This window comes from Topomyia yanbarensis, chromosome 3, assembly GCF_030247195.1.
Source record: "Topomyia yanbarensis strain Yona2022 chromosome 3, ASM3024719v1, whole genome shotgun sequence".
NCBI lineage: Eukaryota > Metazoa > Arthropoda > Insecta > Diptera > Culicidae > Topomyia > Topomyia yanbarensis.
Genome location: NC_080672.1, coordinates 249,263,410 through 249,282,282, shown reverse-complemented (window position 1 = coordinate 249,282,282; position 18,873 = coordinate 249,263,410). Strand labels below are relative to the sequence as shown.

General features: G+C 38.0%; 1 protein-coding gene across 1 annotated transcript; it reads left to right on the top strand.

The window, feature by feature from the left end:
* Window positions 1-401: 401 nt before the first annotated feature.
* On the top strand, window positions 402-10,971 carry LOC131691510 (uncharacterized). Its single transcript, XM_058977995.1, has 3 exons — window positions 402-786; window positions 8,124-8,288; window positions 8,349-10,971. The coding sequence occupies exons 1-3, from the start codon at window positions 738-740 to the stop codon at window positions 8,804-8,806; spliced, it is 672 nt and encodes a 223-aa protein (XP_058833978.1). The 5' UTR covers window positions 402-737; the 3' UTR covers window positions 8,807-10,971.
* The last annotated feature ends 7,902 nt before the right edge of the window (window positions 10,972-18,873 follow it).

The window sequence follows — 18,873 nt, the reverse complement described above, 5'->3', positions numbered from 1 at the left end:
CAGATTCATTAAAATGTCACTACTCATTGTATTTAAAACATTGATTAGTGATAAAGCTTATAAATAATGTACTTAGTTTACTAAGTTTGTCCAAACATTTTTTGGAACGGTTGAGTTGAATTCATCAGTGATTGGTTGTCAGTTGGTGGATGATATTTACATTCTATTCCTTGTTTTGTCATGGAGCTCAAATCATAAGAGGGATTTAACTTTATCACAACTGGATTGCACCTGCTCTGCGTACGAGTGTCCGCTTTCAGTTAGCATCTAGCAAGACTGAACAGAGTTGAGATATGCGCAAAAGAATCGGCGCCAATCGGATACGCTTTGGTGGTTTCCGTTCGTGAGATTTTAATTATCGCATTTTGTTTCGAGCTTAGTTAGTAACTGGTGGATGAGATATCAACCTTTTGGATTTGGAACATTGTAGGAGTTGGTGGTCATCGTGTCTCGCGAGTCTCGAAAGCTTGCCATAACCAACGCACTGATAGTCTTATATTTGGCTAGTTGCTCATTGTGTGCGTTCCAAGTGCTGGTTCACCGAAAAATGTATTTCATTTGATGAGTGCCAATTTGTCAATGTTTTTAATGAAAGTGCAAAAGTGGCATATCGTGATAACGACGGAAGTGATATGTGTGCTGCGAAAGTGCAGAAAATCGTACATTCGTGAAGCGTGAACTCGGATCAACTAGAAGAGAGGCAATTTGATTCGTTGGATGACCAAGAGTCTGACAAAATGGGTGGTGTTAGCCGGTTAGTCATGGCTATTCTGCTAGTTGCAATAAGTGAGTATGCTCTTGAAAAGTGGTAAACATATTATTTTTCATGTACAAATTTGAACATAAATCCAAACTAAGCACAAACATAAATGGACGCGCTTACGATTAGTCTAATCTACCCTATTTGGACGTTGAATCGGATGTCTGGATATCTTATATCGTCATGTAAACAGACTTTGTTATTACCAATCTCAGTCGATTGTATCGCATGCAGCCATTACCCAAGAAGGAGAAAACTGGCAAATATCTCGAGCATCGGTATCGTACAAAACTCGGTATTGATTTATTATTTCATATGGTTCTCCAATACGTCCAATACCTCAATATTACTTTATCTATGTGTCGCAGTAGTATTCATAAATGGCAAATCAATATCTTACGACCATATGTGCTTTGGCGTCAGGGGGAGGCTCCAGGGGAGGCATGGGCTCTCTATTCAACCAGAAAGTTTTCTATCCTTAAGTAATATATTAAATAATTTCTGTGCTTGAATTGAAAAATACTGCGCCACACTCCCTCATGTCGGGAAATTCGTTTCCAACATTCAAAATTCCATTTTCCAAATTGTGTATCAGGTATAAGCTATCCCGAGATAAACTTGGCCGATTTGTTGCTATATGTTTCATACATGAGTGCGAACGAAACAAAAATAAACGTCAAATCGTTTTTTCGCTTGCACTAATGCAAAGTGAATAGGCGCGTGATTCGGCGCACAGTTTGGCGGCGCATGGCTGATATGTCACGATGTGGGTTTTAGAAAAGATTCGCAATATATGTTTCCAAGAAGCACCCCTCCCTTTATCACCCGGCTGGAACTGCCGTGTCTGACATGGATGCATGAACGTCCTATTTTATTATTATTCAATACCTTAACACAGTAAATTTTGTTGTTGAAGTTTGAAAAATGTTATTGTATTATGTTACTGTATTTCATATAATAACATGACAATCTATTCTTTCTTTTTTTACATGGACAAATTTGATTATGAACCCACTAAAATGCATATAACTACTTACAGCATTTGTATTTAACCTGCGAAAAAGTCATAATGACATTACTAGTAGTGAAAGTAAAATGAATGGCTTGCCGGACAACGAGAGAACATAGGGAAACAGTGCCTAAAACGGACACCTTAAGCTTAAATGATAAATAATTCGACTCATTCATTGATGCATTGCTCGCAAGTTGTACCCTAACCAGAAGGGGAACAACTTGACAGCTCCTATACAAATCGTTGAAACCACTTTTTTTGGGTCTGTGGGTCTAAAATGGCGGTTCAAACTTTATTCAAGAGCAATTTCTAAAAAAAGCGAAAATTTTCGTGTTCAGATTTTTTTATTTTGGATAATTCATTTTTGAAGACTTTTTGGGGGTTTAGTGTTGTTTTGTTATAAAAATAATGCATCTTTATTCCGATGCATTATTTTTAAATGATTCATGATTTTTTGGAATCATCAGCATACAAACCAGCGGCGCTTATACTAATTAGTGAGCACCATCATTTAGTCTTAAGGTATTAGGTAGTAATATTTGTACTGCAATGTAAACAACACACACAATGGTACTGTACTGTTTTTCTCCCTCAACGATAAAAATGAGCTGCAATCACTTCTGAATTTCGTGGAAACCTTTGCACCGTAAATGTCGCAGCGCCTATCAGTTAGATGCTATACTGTCAGAAATAAACAATCGAAGTCAATCCCGCCTTGTTAAATGCGTGAAAAATAATAATCACAAAACTAAATGTATTTAAGGATTAACGACAAACTTTCGAAAATTGTCATATGCGAAAGATGTTTCAAGGGCGACGGGAGAAGAAAAAGTTCACACTAGAAGCGTACTCAAATCAAATCACGCATTTTACATTCGGCACAATTTGTAATCCTTTTATGAAACTCCAAAATTACGAATTAACTTGTTTGTATTTATATTAAATTATTACGCTGTTTTGAAATGATCATCTTGATTACCTCTTCCGAATGTAAATAAAGAAAACAAGTTCGTAAAAGACAATTAGTGGACGGCGTTCTATGGTGGCGACATCATTCGAAACACCATGGTTTCAAGCAACTTAGGCTAAACGTCAAGTTGCGGGAGGGTTGACCCTAACCGTGATTTAGATCATATTCCATCAATATAGTAACTTAGACTAATACAATTTCAACCATCAAGATGTTTACAAAAATCGTCATTTCAGAACTGGGATGGGAAAGATGGACACCTGGCATGGGTAAGAAGGAATGCGACACTGGTAAAGATGAACATAGTACAAGACTAGAGTAAGACGCAGTCTCGACCAATTAATTTTGTTTTCTCTCGTTACATCACAATGTTGCGATAGTAAAAAATAGCCCTAGGGTGTGCCACTCAACGGCCTTCAGCTTTGTGTTTGCGTGAGAAAAATATCAATCTTTGCCTACAGTACTGTTTTCGCCATAACCAACATAATACCAAATTTGAAAAATGTTCCTAAATTATGAACGACTCATTGAATTGTCTGCTTTTTACCAGTCAAGTGCTAAATAACCAGTGCATTATGTCAAGCTAGAAATGTTTCCCGAGATTAACGATCTTCAGGTTCAAATCGTTATTTTCTAGCTCCATAAAATTATATCCATTAGCTTGCTCTAGAGAAAAAAAATTAGTTGAAATATGTGATAATTTACGTATTAGATAATTGGCGATTTGCGGTAAAACTAAAATTAGTCATGCGACACCTATGATTCAGCTCATGAACTGGCAAAGTGATACAGTTTGTTTTTTTCACTCGCAAGCGAGTCGTAGATTACAACAAAAACGTCATTTTCTTCTCTGAAAAAGATTACCAGTGTCAAAATAGGAATGAAACGAGTAAGAAATTAAATTTTATTTGTAATTATTCTGAAATTATAGCCATTTGAAACTATTTGGCTCATACATTTCTTCGAAATGTAATCGGGGTATTATGGTGGATGTAAAAATACTTTCCATAAATAAAGTTTCAACTGTAAACCGAGACCCAATTAGTACCAACGTTAAACTTCTTCATACTTTGGACTACGTAGGATTTTCTGTTAAGCCTCTGATACAGAGAAGGATCGGCTGTGTATGTTGCAAAGCTGACAGTTTCCAATTGGCCAGATATATTCTTTCTTCGCGTGATCCGGAGAGTTTCACGAGTCAATTATAGAGAGGGGTGGGGGAGGGGGTCACTCGCATCTGTTTGCGGGATGTGTTGTACTGGGAGCCCTGTAAGAAATCGAAATGTTGGTGGAACGATAGACAGAAGAAGTTATTTCGAGTTAGTATACTAGTAATGGCCTACCAGATCGGTTCTTGTTACCGACATACGTCAACTGCCTAATGTGACAAGTTCCTTGCCTTCTTTACTACCACATATAACATACATTTGGGATAGGACAAAATTTATTTACAAAGCTGCGTAAACTTCCAAATTGATATCCGTTGAAAATCAGTGACTCACTCACCTTATCACAAATGACGTTTGCTTTTGCACACGTTTTGAATACGTCTATTATCTGTGGTACTACCAAATACATCCATCGTCTTCCACCTTGTTTCTTCCAAAGTACTCTATCAGCGTGCTTTTGTTACTCTTCGCATTTTCATAATAAAAATAATGAGAGGTGTGCAATGTAAAATAAAACCATTTCTGCTTATCTGGGTATACAGTTCTGATATTATGTAGTCGCGCGTTTAAATCGTGCGAAATTTGACTTATCCTTTTGTATCTTATCGCTTGTAGACAGTGTGCTATTTATCAATTTCGTCTTAAATGCTTTTAAGAAGGAAATGATACATGATACACCATTCCTTCGCAATATTTTTACTTAATGTGTTCTCATTATAATAGCCAATTGATTCGGTGTATTTATACAATTAAAATTTCACTTTTGCTATTTTTGATATTGATATATTTTTGCATTACATAGCTGAAATTAGATTTTTCTGTTTTTCATTAAATAAAGCAATAAAAGGAAGCTACATTGAACTCTCTTAGCATTTTGTCGGTTGCATTTTGTAAATCAGGCATGAACGCATCGTATTTTTTTTTTTTTTGAAAACTCTTTAGATTGTGCAACATGTCAAAGTAAGCTCAGATCCCATTTTCCACATCATTTGGACAATTTTAGAGCGCCGCCGATTTTGCTTGAGGTTTTTGACATTGGCACTATGGAAAAATATGAGGAAAAACCTATTAAAGGCTATAACTTTTGAAGGAGTGCTCGGAAAATTACAGTTCGAACTTTTTTAAAAGAAACATCATATATTTCAATGGAAATATTTTCGTTTCTTGAAAAATGGGGAAAGTTGGAGTTTTGGGACATTTTGTCATCGGTAGAATTCAGAAACATCAGATTTTTTTACATTAGACTAGAAACCACATACCGCGGCAAATCTATTTCAATGTCGAAATGCTCTGTAATAGGGGAAAGTGGTCGGTTGCCGGCACTGGTCGGTTGTCGGCACCCCAACGTAACTTTTGACAGAAAGCAGACATGGACATTCTGATAAATATTATTTGTGTGTTATATTAGCACGATCTTTTTGTGCCGATTATTGAAACGGACTCGAATGTTCTGTTCCACAACCAATATATTTTTTGAACAAGTGAAACTCTACGTAAAAGTTTTTTTTTTATGATTTGCTTAGTGTTATAGAAAAAAGTAAATCGATCGAAAAAGTGTGCGCATTGAATATTTACGATTTGAATTAATTCTATTTTGTGATTCAACATTGAATGGTACCGAAATGTTCGCCACAATTTTTTTTATCTGTTTTCAAAAAGGTCTCTAAAATCGGTTGTCGGCACCCAAACATGGTCAGTTGTCGGCACCCCATTTTTTTGGCAAATGCCGAGTTCTCAATAACTTAAGCAATATGGGTATATTTGGAACGAATAAATACCAGAGCTCGATCTTTAGCACCCTTCTGAAAACCAAGAAGGCGACTTCCGGTTTTGCGTTTTACATTTAAATGAAGACAGCCCACCTGGTCGTGTTTTCACCGCTAGGTAGCACTGTATATACCAGATTGTCACGACAAGAAAACTTGGTGGGGGGCGTGGTTACCCTGTAGCACCCCTCCCTTTTGGCTACACGCCACCGTGGGCTTCTATCTGATTTGTGTGAAGCTTTAGTAAAAAATGGACTGCCTGAAACTCACTCAATTACAGTGAATGCGATCCGTCAGTGCATTAGCAGTGCGTAATATTCGCACCAGTTTTTCACATACACATATTGTGATTCTTATGAAGAATGATGTTCATAATGCCTTTCATGGTAGCTGAAATGAATAAATTTTCTTTGCCCTTTGAATCTTGATGATTTTCATTCATATATTTTCATTTTTAACACATGCATTTTTTTAGGGTGCCGACAACCGACCACATTTTTCAAAATGGTAAAAAATTATCATTTTACTGAATTGTTAATAAATTTTTTCATGTTGACAGAATAAATTAAAATTAAATTAAAAGTTATTAGCTAAGGCCTCTAGCTTTCCATTGGTATGCTTATTCCCATATATTGTTCAATTGGAGTAATGTTGTGAGCTAAAAACAAAAGTGTGCCGACAACCGAACACATTCCCCTACTAATTTCTCGTAATCTGGCAAAGGTTGGAAAGGTTCCAAACGATTTCTGAGATTTTGTCACATTATAAAAACAGCAAAATATATATGTTTTGCGGTATAGAGCAGAATGGTTATTACGAATAGGGAATTTTCGTCACGTCAGTTAATCGGTTCCGGATTTACAAAGGAACTGTATGGCCTGAACTATGTTTTTGATGTTACTCAGGGCTGTTTAAGCTTCTTTGGAGCTATTCCCAGGGTACTCGAAATTGAAGCGAACTGCTAAGTTCAAGCGAAACGTTGATGTATTTTATAAAGCAGTAATAATAATTAACCGTTATGTGTCCGACGCGGTACCCGGGTACCTTTTTAGGTTTCAAAAAATGAAATTTCCATGTTTTAATCATAGCTGGAAATTTAAACTTTGTGACATCTTAGAACTTGACTAAGTCAAGCGTTTGGGTTAATAATTTAGTTGATGTAGTAAGGAGGGGTTACTACGTAACAGGTCGACGTGGGTACCCGGGTACCCACAAAACTGAAATGCCAATAACTAAGACAATTTACAACCGATTTTTGTTTTGGATTCGGGAGCTCATCCACTTTTAGGCTTGGCAAAAATGAATCGGGTTATTTCATTTCATTTCATTCCCGGGAATCCGGATTTCCGAAAGCATGTTCCAGTGCTGGGATACTATTTGTGAATTTCAATGGAATACTAGCAATATGGGTATCAAAATTCTTGGAATTGCATCAGTAGGCTGTATCTCGTGGTTTTGGAACCATTTGGTGATTTGACCCCGGAGCGGACATTCCGGAGCAGGTTACCGTGGGGCCGTGAGTGGCCATTCCATTCCAATTACATTTTTCAAATTGCCATAGGGTCCCGTAACAATAAATATCAGACTTCCGAGACAATTTGAAAAGTTTTGATACTCGTATTGCTAGGACATTATTAAAATTCACGAATCATACCCTAGTACTGGAACATTACTCCGGAATATCTGGATTACCAAGAACCAGATCCATTAATCCGGTCCAATTTTACAGAATCAAAAAGTTGACGAGTTTTTGAATCCAAAACATCTAAAATTGTCCAAATCGGTTAAAGGAAGCCATTATTATGAGCATTTCAATTTGTGGGTACCCGGGTACCCTCATTGGCCTGTTAAAGGTGTTTTTTTGTTTGACACATAACGGTTAATAAAGCAATTTTTGAAATATGAATTAAGGTTTGTGACGCCAGTCCAATTAGTAGGTGGATTTCGTTAACTGAACTGTGCGTTTAAGCCAGTTAGCAAACTTTTGCTGTACATACATTGCTCACATGACCCTTGGCCATACTCCACAGAATTTTCATGTAGGTCCGGAACGGGTTGAATACCCAAATTTTTAAGTGAAAAGAGTATATTTAACAAGGTTTAAGAAAATCAAAGTACAGTGTGCGTACCCTATGCACAACTCTACATGACTATGCGGTAAACACGGATGTCTGTGCTTTATCCGTCAGAGGTTGTCGACGGGTAGGCTTTGCTATCTGAAATCCACAAACTCTAGGGCATACGTACCTGCCCCTATTGCCGTATAGATCTTAATCACTACAGCGATTTTTATCAATCTATGAATGCACCTCACAGCTATCGGCCTGTCTCGGATGCTATCAATTGGCGGGTTTTCGTTATCGCCTGAAATAAAGTTAAATGATTTCAACTTCGATATCATGCTATGCAGATATTACTTAATTTCTTGTATTTATTCCAATTTTAGTCACCGCGACCAACAGTTCGGTACCGTCCCAAGAAGACCAGTACGTGCAAATTGTTCTTCCAGAAGAGCCCGATGTCGAAGAGGAAAGTAACCCGAATATTACAGCTGCATCCGTGGAGCTTAATTATTCGGTAGGCTCTACAGTTGGACAGCTAGTAGTTACAGGTAATACAGTTGACGAGTTTTATCGTTAAACATATTCCATTAATAATATTTTTTCTACAGAAACCACCATTCGAACTACATTACGTAGAAAACTATATACGACTACGCCAACGATGGACATTATCACTATCATCTGGTACGTAGCGACGTTGGTAGTACTGATATCGTTCTTCGTTGTGATGGCCTGTGCGGACACTAGCAGATGTCTCTCGAACAAACCACCAGACGCGGAAACACCTGTGCCACCAACTCCGGCACCTTCATATCGCTTGTTTGCTCCACCTACGTATGAATCCGTCATCGAGAAAGGTCCGGATAGCATCTTCGTTATACCAGCGAACTCTAATGCTGTTGGTCTGCCAACTGGCCATTCAACGACAGACTTGGTGTCAAATCTCGAAAACGTGATACATCATGTTAGCGGATCGGATAGTGTCAGAAGCGAAAGTACAAATTCGCCTGTGCGTGTTAGGAGTTCTGAAAATCAACTTACAGTTCCAGTTGTTAGGTCAAGCTAGTATAAAGTGACTATGAAATCTCAATGACGGTAACAAAGTTGTTGCAAGCCTAGCCGAGTACATGATGTCGGTTAAGTGTCTGGTGCAGCAATTACGCGGGTGGCGACAAATTGATTTCGTTATTCGAACCGACGATGATTCGATATCATTGCCGTCACTGCATGATCGTCAGAAGTGAAAACGTAACCGCAATGTAATTCTACAACGCATCACTACCAATCGCATTCTTGTGCTTATGCTAGACGAAACGACGTAAAGCTGATAATGAACGATAATTTACTTCGCCGTTAGTATTTATTAGCGAGGCGCAAATCTGAAGCCAACAAATAGAACGTATATAGGACTAGTTATTTTACAGTGTGAGCCAAAGTCAATGAATATTGTATTATACTTGTTAATTAGTTTACGATGCATATCGCCATGACTGAGAATGACGTGAAGACGATGTGGCTTCATTAGTTTCTTAAGGCGAACAACTGATGCAATAAAAATGTAAAGTGAACGAAAAATATGTCGTGATATTTATCCCGGATACGATTCGAGAACATTAATTTTTTGATAAATTCTCCACCCTAGTGATGGTAGATAACGTCATTCGATTAGCAAATTTCTCCCGTTTAAGATATAGGTGACTGAATAAATGCTCCGAAAATACTCAAAGTGTTATTTCTATACTTTCTACATACATGGTAATTGAGACTTTACCTTTTTCATGCACAACTTTGTAATACGCATAGGGATAAAAACTATTTTGCCTTAATAGTGTTTGGGTAAATACGAAAAACCTGGTTTGATTAAGATAGATGCTTCTCGCGCAGTACTAGATGCTGCTCAACTTTTACTTTCCTATGCTAATACAATCATTCTAGAATATTTACAATTGTCCAAATGCAAGAAAAAGTAGCCGAAGACAGTCTAGAATAAAGTGACCAGACGGGTTAAGCCAAAAGTCCCGAAATTTCGAAATCTTGTCCCGCATGGTAAAACGACTTAGAAAGTGTCCCGCATTTGAGAAAATGCAGATTTTTGTTCGAAAATACTCATATTATACATTTATACTGTAAAAATCACTCATAAATATTTTTAGTCGAACTGCCTAATCCCCCAACTACGTGAGGAATGCTCAAATTGAGCTAATCTGCTCTTATTGTCACGGTGCCCTTTTCGACTTCTAATATGACTCAGGTCATGAATCCGAAAGTTTCTCATTTTTACACAAATTGTGCAAATATTTGAGAAACGTTCATCGTTATTAAGTTTCTTGAGCACGTCTCGCATTCGTCCTGAAAAATCTGGTCACTTTAGTCTAGAACGATAGGTTTTGTCAGTTTTCAAAAATGTTTTAAGCCAACTGAGAAATTACATAAGGAATTCGTTATCTGGAAGGAGATGGCTGTGTAGGAAGGACCCATATATTGAAGTACAAGATCGAAATCATGGAGAGCCAGAAGCCCAAAAAACCCTGGGGATGGAAAAATAGATTGCAATAACAGTACATCTTTGGTTTTTACAAGATATTTTGGATGGCTGCTTATAATTGAGTTGTTTATGTTCAAGGGAAAAAGTTCGATGAGCTTTGATTCCTCTTTTTGTAGTTCCGGTACAAGAAGAATGTAGAGTAGTTTTTCATCGTTGGCTGCTATCTTGGGAGTAACGTATGTGATAGCCTCATTCGGTAGGTTGAAATTCACTCCTTGGTCTTCTAATAGTTTCTTGATCATATTGATTTCGTTAGGGGTAAGTATTTTGTTGCTGGTCACTGCAATTTTCTATAACGTTATTGCTTCTTGTATCTCTTCTAGAATTTTGCTTATAGTTTCGATGTTGATAGTAGTGAGGGTGTCTATTTCATCCATAATACGTTCATTGGTTTGCTTGTCTTCTATAATTTTTCTTACTTCGTTTGTAAGGGTTTTGATTCTTTGTCCCAGTTGTTGGTTGACTCTGTATTGTATGTTGTTGTTGTCAATCAGCTCGTTCATGGTATTGTTTATTACGTGGAGATCCTGCGCATCTGGGCTTCCACCAATCCATTTCCAAACGGATCCTATGATGTCGACGCTTCTAGCATGGCGATGGTTACGCGGCCTAATCTATTTATAATTTGAATTGAGAGATTTTATTTTGTGTTTAACTATATTGGATAGAGGATTATTAATTTAGTATAAACAACATCGGTTAATAAATGAATGGTCGTTTCTAAATCTTTTAAATCTATTTCATGTACTATTCGAAAGTTTCCTACTAGGATTCTACAAGGGTTATTATATTCAATGTTAAAACTGGTTGGTCATTCAAATTCAAAATTTGTAAATCTTGTATTTTTACATAAACAATCCAAAAAAATATTAATGCTGTTTTTGGAATCATGATTATAGTGTTCTGAGAGGGTTTGACTTGCTTTGTTCCTAAGTTTGTATATACTATTTGTTCTAACTTTATATCTGGGTGTAATATTAACACCTGAAAAAAATTTTGAGGTCTTGTGTCCGTCGGTACGTTTGTCTTTGGTTGTCTCCTAGAAAGAGAAATGAGATCCATGGTAATTCATGTTACAATATTTAGTTTGCGTCCTGAAAAGGTTTGAAGGAAGTTTATAGATTTCTTTTGTTATGAAATTATTCTGGTCGATGGTTTGAGAGCCTGTAATGAGAAAAAATACTATTAGTGTGTTATAGGTTTGTTTTTCTTAATGGTTTTATTTTATTTTTATTGCGTTTCACGTTTCTGGGAATTTTAAATGTTTTATTCATATTTTCGGTACATTTAGTTGCTGTGAAACGAGGGTCGATTTTCTTCCTAGTAGGTTTCTTTATGAACACCTCTTGTTCGACTTCTATGGTGGGTGCATCTTCCTTTTCGTCATTGTATTTTTCCATATTTCTTCTTGCTTTGTTAAGGTGGGTTATTGCGTTGTCGAATATTTTTTGTGTAGCAGGACTTATTTCGTCTGGGTTTATTAGATTTCTTTGGTTGAATACTATCTCGTTTGAAGTGAAAGATGTAGAAGAATGAACTGTTTCGTTGTACAATGCGGTCACCATGTTCATGATTTCCGGAGAACGTAATTCTGGGCATTTATGCTTATTTGTATTGAATAATTCGATTACTGTACTATGTGTTTTTTTCAATTTGTCCATTTGATTCTGAGGAAGATGCAAATTCTAATAGGACACCTAGGTCTGCTAGGAATGCTTTGAGTTGGATACTGGTAAAGGATGCTTCGTGATCGCAAACTATTGTTCTTGGTGTTCGGAAATTTGCAAAATAGATAGTAAGAGCGTTCTGAATGTCGAGAGCGTTCCTGATTTCTATTGGAATGAGCTGTAGGTGTTTGGAAAAGGCACAGATAATAGATAGGTAGTTGTGTTTATCCATTCCGAAAATATCCATGTGAATTATTTGAAATGGTGCTTTCTCTACTGGTCTATGTGTAATTTTGATGTTGTATGGTATTCTTTCGTATTTGTGTTGAAAACAAATACGACAAGCATTGTTAAATTTTCGAATTCTTTTTGTCATATTGGGAAAAAAGTAAGACCGCTTGAGTTGCTTTTCCACTTCTTGTATTCCGCGATGAGCTCTCTCGTGTTCCTTCTTTACAAGTGCGTCCTGTTTGAGTTCGGAAGTGACGTCTTCGACCATGTTTTGGGTAATGACAAAATGTGAGGAGGCGTCCGAAAAATGTTCACGGTAAACTTCCTGGATCAATTGCAGTGTGTTTTCGGGGGCAAGTATAGCAGTCTGTTTTCCGTTTTGAAATTCTTTCAGGGATTCTGTAATTATTCTTTCGTTCAAGTTATCTCTACAGATAATTGTTCTTTTATAGCTCGGAAATACTGTTTCTTGATTAGTCGTGTTTATTCGGGCGTGTCTGAAGATTATTTGATTTCTATATGCGTTTATAGGTCTTTCTGTGAAGTGTAGGAAGTAATCGTCGGAGGTGTCTGCTGAATGAACGGTGTTTGCATCTGATTCTGTTGGGTTATTTAGTATTGAGTCTCCGTCTGTACTATCGTCGTTTTCGTTAACGTTGACATCTACTTTTCTACTCAATGCGTCGGCGACGACGTTAGGTTTCCTTGTTTTGTACTCGACTGTATAATCATAATTTTCTAACTCTAGTCTCCAGCGCTGTACTTTGAGATTTTTGGTAGAGGTTTTAATGAATGTCAGCGGTTTGTGAACAGTTACGAGGGTGAATTTATTTCCGTGTAAATATGAATTGAATTTTCCGACGGCCCAAATTATTGCCAGGGCTTCTTTTTCTGTTGTGGAGTAATTCGTTTCATGTTTGTTCAAAGTCCGTGATGTAGAGATGGGCGAAACAGTTCACTTCGAAGAACCATTCCCGACTGAACAGTTCTGTAAAAAGAACTAGTTCAGATGAACCGTTCTTCCGTTCAGCTGATAATTTACTTGTATCTAGCGAATGTCTCTCAAAACATTCGATTCTTGGAGAGGAACCAAACAGATGCTGCCCAAACTATTATACCCCTGTATGCTTAACAATTTCATCAAGGGTAGCGATTTCTTCATGATGTATAACTAGAGAAATAGAGAATGTGATGAGTCGTTCTTCGCCGGTTCCATTCTGGGAGAGCACAGAGAGCGGTTTGTGGGACGGCAAGTCGGTTCATTTTCATTCGTTCGCCTAAAAATCGGTCCGAGAAATTCGCCAAACGGCTTTAGGTCAGGTTTAGTTCATTCGCTTTGAAGAGAATTGAGAACTACCGTTCTTTTAAAAAGAACTTCCGTTCGCTCATTCTCTTCGAAGAACCAGTTCACTTGAACCGTTCGCGAACGAATGGCCCATCTCTACCGTGATGCGAATGCAACTGAGTGGTCTTTTCCGTCGTTTATCTGGGATAGTACGGCACCTATAGCGTAATTTGAAGCGTCTGTAGTTAATACGAATGGTTTGTCATAGTCTGGGTGCGTTAGAATGGGATCTGTTGTTAATAAAATCTTACATTTTTCGAAGGCTAGCACATACTGGGGATCGTTTATGTCTACGTCTTTGTCCTTTTTCACGTATTTGGTCATAGGATACGCCAATTTTGAATAATCCTTTATAAATTTCCTGTAATATCCTAACAGTCCTAAAAATTGTTTTATTTCTTTCTGAGATTTTGGTAAATTCCAATTTAAAATTTCTTTAATTTTATCTGGATTTGTTTTCACTCCTTCTGATATGACAACATGACCCAGGAATTCGCAGTCTCTTTTCAAGAATTCGCACATGTCTAATTGAATCTTCAGATTTGACAATGCAAGTTTTTCGAGTGCTTTACCTAAGTTTTCCAAATGTTCTGTCGGGTTTTTGCCAAAGATTATAATATCGTCTAAATAGACATAGCACACTGTACCAATAAGATTACCTAGAATAGAGTTCATGGCTCTTTGGAATGTGGCGGGCGCATTCTTTAGACCAAATGGCATTCGTAAGAATTCGTAGTGTCCTAAATCCGTGCTGAAGGCTGTCTTTTATGTTGATTTTTCGTCAAGGTCATCTTGGTGAAATCCTGATTTTAAGTCCAATGTTGTAAAATAACATAATCGTCCTAAGTTGTCAAGAATGTCTTCGATTTGGGGTATCGGGTGTCTGTCGTCGATTGTCTTGTCGTTAAGTTTTCTATAGTCTATGACCACACGAAATTTTCGTTTGCCAGAGGCGTCTGATTTTTTCGGGACGACCCAAATTGGTGTGTTCCAAGGTGATTCAGAATGGGTGATAATACCGTTTTCCAACATATTGTCTATTTGTTATTGGGTTATCGTCTGTCGTGTTGATTTTGTGTTTGATTCTGGTAGTCGCTGTTAGACTTTCGTTGTCTCTTGGAATTACTTTGTTTTGTTTTTTAAGGGTTTCTAGTATCTTTTGTATTTTTAATTTTGATAGGTGTTTTGTTCTGATTAATGGCTCGATTTTCTCTGTGGTTATCTCTTCGGGTTGTTTATTTTCATTATAAAAATTATGGACTTCAAAGTTATTTACTTTTAAAAATAGTTTTTCGAGCGGTACGTCGGGGGGTTGTGGTTTGTTCGTTCTAACGATAAATGTTGTCCGATTGTGTTTAGATTTATATAAACCTGGTTTAATTAGGACATGTTCAGTGAGTTTGGATGGTTTGGTTACCACCCAGTCGCCATCCGAATCGCTTTGCATGGTGACAAAATGGTTAAATTGATTTGGTTTGCGTTGTATATGATATTTGTGAAACTTGATTGATTTATCTAGAACATTTAGAGTAGAATTGATATAATCTAATGTTGCTTTGAATTTAGAAAGAGTTTCGGATCCTGTAAGTCCGTGAGAAAAATTATGGAAGTCCTTTTCGTAAACTGGGACAGCGGGTAAATCTGACCCTAGTAGAGTGGCTCTGCTCTTGGATGAAATAACTTTACTACCACAGAAATTTTTCGTTAGTGTTGGTTTTATTTTCTTAGTTTCCTGTAAAATTCCGGGTCTTAGAATGTTTTTGTTTGCACCGGAGTCAATCAAAATGTTTAATGCGCTGTTTTGTCGTTGGTCATGGATTTTAATAAAAGGTAAAAAGTTGTGTTCATTTTCGTTTATTTGTTCGTGTCCGGTGTGAATATTGTGCAAAAATTTGTTTCTACATCGCTTACTTCTTCATCCGATTCTATTTACTGGTTATTCAATATTTTTCTATTTAGCGTTAATCTGCTTTTCAAGGAGGGGTCAATTTCCATTTCATTTTTCTGTTCGGAATGTCCGGTTTTTGGTATGGTGGGATTTGGGAAATTGGCGAGAGGTTTATGGGTTCGATTATCAGATGAAATGTTTCTGGTATTATATTGTTTCGAGCTAGGCATTGGTTGTTTAATGTAATTGTTTTGGGATGAGAGTTGTGTGGAAATTTTTTCTGCTGAAATAAATTCACAAAGGAAGGCGTAAGCGCTTTCAACATTGTCTGGTTTCGCAGCTTGTGCGTAGCCGACGTATGGGTGTTTTAGGCCTGATATGAAAGCGGCCAGAACATCCTCGTCGATAAATTTACAGATTATTGCCCAGTTATCGTTATAATCTTTATTCTGTTTGGCTATTGTTTTAATATTCTGCATAATTTCTTTGGTTTTTCTATAATATCTGTGTATGTTCATGTCATCATTTTGTTTGTTTGACCAAAGTTGAGCTTTGTATGTCGCCAGCTCTTGGCGGTCGCCGAATGCTTCAAGGAGAATGGTTTTGACATCTTCAAAATTCAATGGGTTGCCCGCGAGGCACACCACGTCTTTCGCATTTCCTGTTATTTTATTCAGAATCGCTTGTACGTAGATCTCATATGTTTGAGGATTTACTAAATTTTCAAAAACCTGGAGCGTGTTTTCTGCATCTGTTATCCACGCTTGTAACTGCTTACGATTACCATCGTAAATGGGAATAGATTTAATTGGATCTGGGATCCGAAAAATATCACTTGTTATCTGGGTTACCGGAGGAGTGTAATTAGATGAGGTGTTTGCAGAGTTTACTAGATTGTTTAATATTGCTTCATGCGTTTATTGTTTTGATAACATTTGCGAAATTGCCATATTTAAACTGGTAATCTCAGCTACCAGCTGAGCGAACGCCTGTTCAGATGCCGTTGCTTGTTGCGCTTCCATTTCGTCGAGTTACAAATTTTCTAAATTAATGTCGAGATTTGCTAACGGTATGTGAGCTAAATCACCTGATTCGCTTGAGCACACGCTATTGCTATCGCTTTGTTCATCGTCGCTTTTGTGATTGCGTAACGTGAACAGGATATTATAAAATTGGCTCATAGATTTACTAATAAATTTCCAAAAAGGAAAAGATTTCCAACTTGACGTCTATCTGGTAGTGTGTCAAGTTGGGGCGAAAAAATCGTCTATCTGGTAGTGCGATTTTCCGCAGAGTTTTCGCGTCTATCTGGTAGTGCGCAAAATCTCCTCGCAAGTGGCAATGAGTAATAAACAAAAGCTACTTACGGTTTCATGCTGTCTTGTCCTTATGGTTCAGGCTCACTTTAACGAAAAAAATCGTATTGCCACTGTTCTTACACACAATCACTCAGCCGATTCCGGACGGCTGCGCCAATAAAGAGACTGGGCTCTTAGGTCTCTTAAAAAAAACTTTCTATTTCTTAACTCTTAGTCTAATACACTTGATACACTTTAGTTATTCCTTTTCACTGTTGTCAAACCTCTCTCTACACTCTAGAAACATTAACTGACTGTATCGCTAATCGAGTACAGTAGTCTTCATTCGTCCTAACTGCTGACTCGGCGCGTCGCGATGGGTCGTGACGTTGGCGGTGGCGTGGTTAGGTCGATGCCACCTAAAGTGTTGCACTATGGTGAAGTGTGTGACTCTGACTCGGTGCATCGCGATGGGTCGAAATCCGGTGGGTCGTTCTGCTGACGTTGGCGGTGGTATGGGTGAGTCGATGCCACCTAAAGTATGTAACTATATGCGTGAGTATGCGAGGTGTAAATATGTGGGGTAAAAGGGTAAAAGGGTAATACGCCCCATCGGGGCAAAATGCCCCTCTTCAATACCCAGGATTCCGGAATTATCTACAATATAAAAAGGGCTGATAACAGTATCGTTTCATGACATCAACGTACTAAGCTAGTTTGGTATTTTTAATAAGTTGCAAAATAAAATATACTCAAAAGTTTCAAAAAAACAATTTTGATGTAAGCTTCCACTTTTCCCAATAGCATTACAACCAATTAGAAACAGTTAGATTTGATAGAACTGTTTCAATTAGCTCTAGCTCTTCTAGAATATTATAGTTACTATCTTAGATTTTAGCTTGGCTTAAAACTATGTGTACGTGTAGAATTATTCATGCATTCACAACAGCTAAACTCCGGCCAAACGCCCCACCCATTCATTATGTAGTGAGGGGAAGAGAGTTCGAAAGCGTAGTGTTACAAATAAGAGTATTGTATGATAAAGGATTATTTATTGGTATGGAAATTTCGAAGTGCAGTGGGAACCCGATTTTATCAGCACCCGATTTTATCAGCCCCTGATTTCATCTGCCCCCGATTTTATCAGTTTTTTGACCCGATTTTATCAGCTTCATATGAACATTGATAGTTGGTAGTTTGATGGGCTCTAGCAGACGAACCAAGTTGAATTCGAGTAAATCCTTTCTTGGGCATATATTTCTTATCTCGGAGATCCAAAAAATGCAAAAATAAAAATATCATTTTTTTTTAATTTTGCGCTGTCAGACCCCCTTTTTTTACAATGGAGAAGACCTTTATGTCCTAGCCCAGTACACGTGCTATTGGTAGGGTCCAATCTACCGCACGGGGTGCACTGGGGGCGTGTCGGACTCGAATGGTGACCAGCCATTAATACCGACTAAACTCCATTGGGCTCCGCCATCATTCCTCCCAGGAACTACCTCTCGGTATTACTTCTGGGGGGATGGCTGTACTAAATGTACTCATTCACTCTCACTCACGCGTTCATACATCCTGTATGAGGCTTACTTGGGTGCTCTCTCAATCGCACTTTGATTCACTCTCAAACACTCCCACATGAGGCTGACTTTTGTGCTCACCTTTTACGTTCCATGCGAGGCTGACTTGTGTGCTCACCTTACTCGTTCCTTGCTAGGCTTACTTTTGTGCTCGCCCCACCCATACCATGTGAGGCTGACTTGGGTGCTCACCCTATCACCTGATTCACTCTCAATCGTGCCACTCTATTGTACCTTTGTCACTCCCCCTGGCATCCCATGTGGGACATTTTTCTTAGGCCCCACTTCTGACATACCATGCGAGGCTGACTTGTGTGCTCACCTTTTTCATTCCTTGCTAGGCTGACTTTTGTGCTAGCCTCTACCAACCTGTGAGGCTGACTTTTATGCTCACCCTTAACATGCAGTGTGAGACTGACTTGGATGCTCACCCTTTCACTCCTCTGCCACGCCATGAGGCATCGATAGCTTAGTTCCAACATACTACGCTACGACCCTCCCGTCTTGGCATGAGGCAGTCCACTTATACGCCTATACACTCACTCTTCTGTCTTGCTTCGGGGTGGCTGGGTTTACCCC

Excerpts from the sequence above, each read along its gene's own strand:
- LOC131691510 (XM_058977995.1), top strand. The coding sequence starts at position 738 with ATGGGTGGTGTTAGCCGGTTAGTCATGGCTATTCTGCTAGTTGCAATA. Across the intron at positions 787-8,123 it reads TATTCTGCTAGTTGCAATAA|TCACCGCGACCAACAGTTCG; the intron begins GTGAGTATGCTC and ends TTCCAATTTTAG. Across the intron at positions 8,289-8,348 it reads TGGACAGCTAGTAGTTACAG|AAACCACCATTCGAACTACA; the intron begins GTAATACAGTTG and ends TTTTTTCTACAG.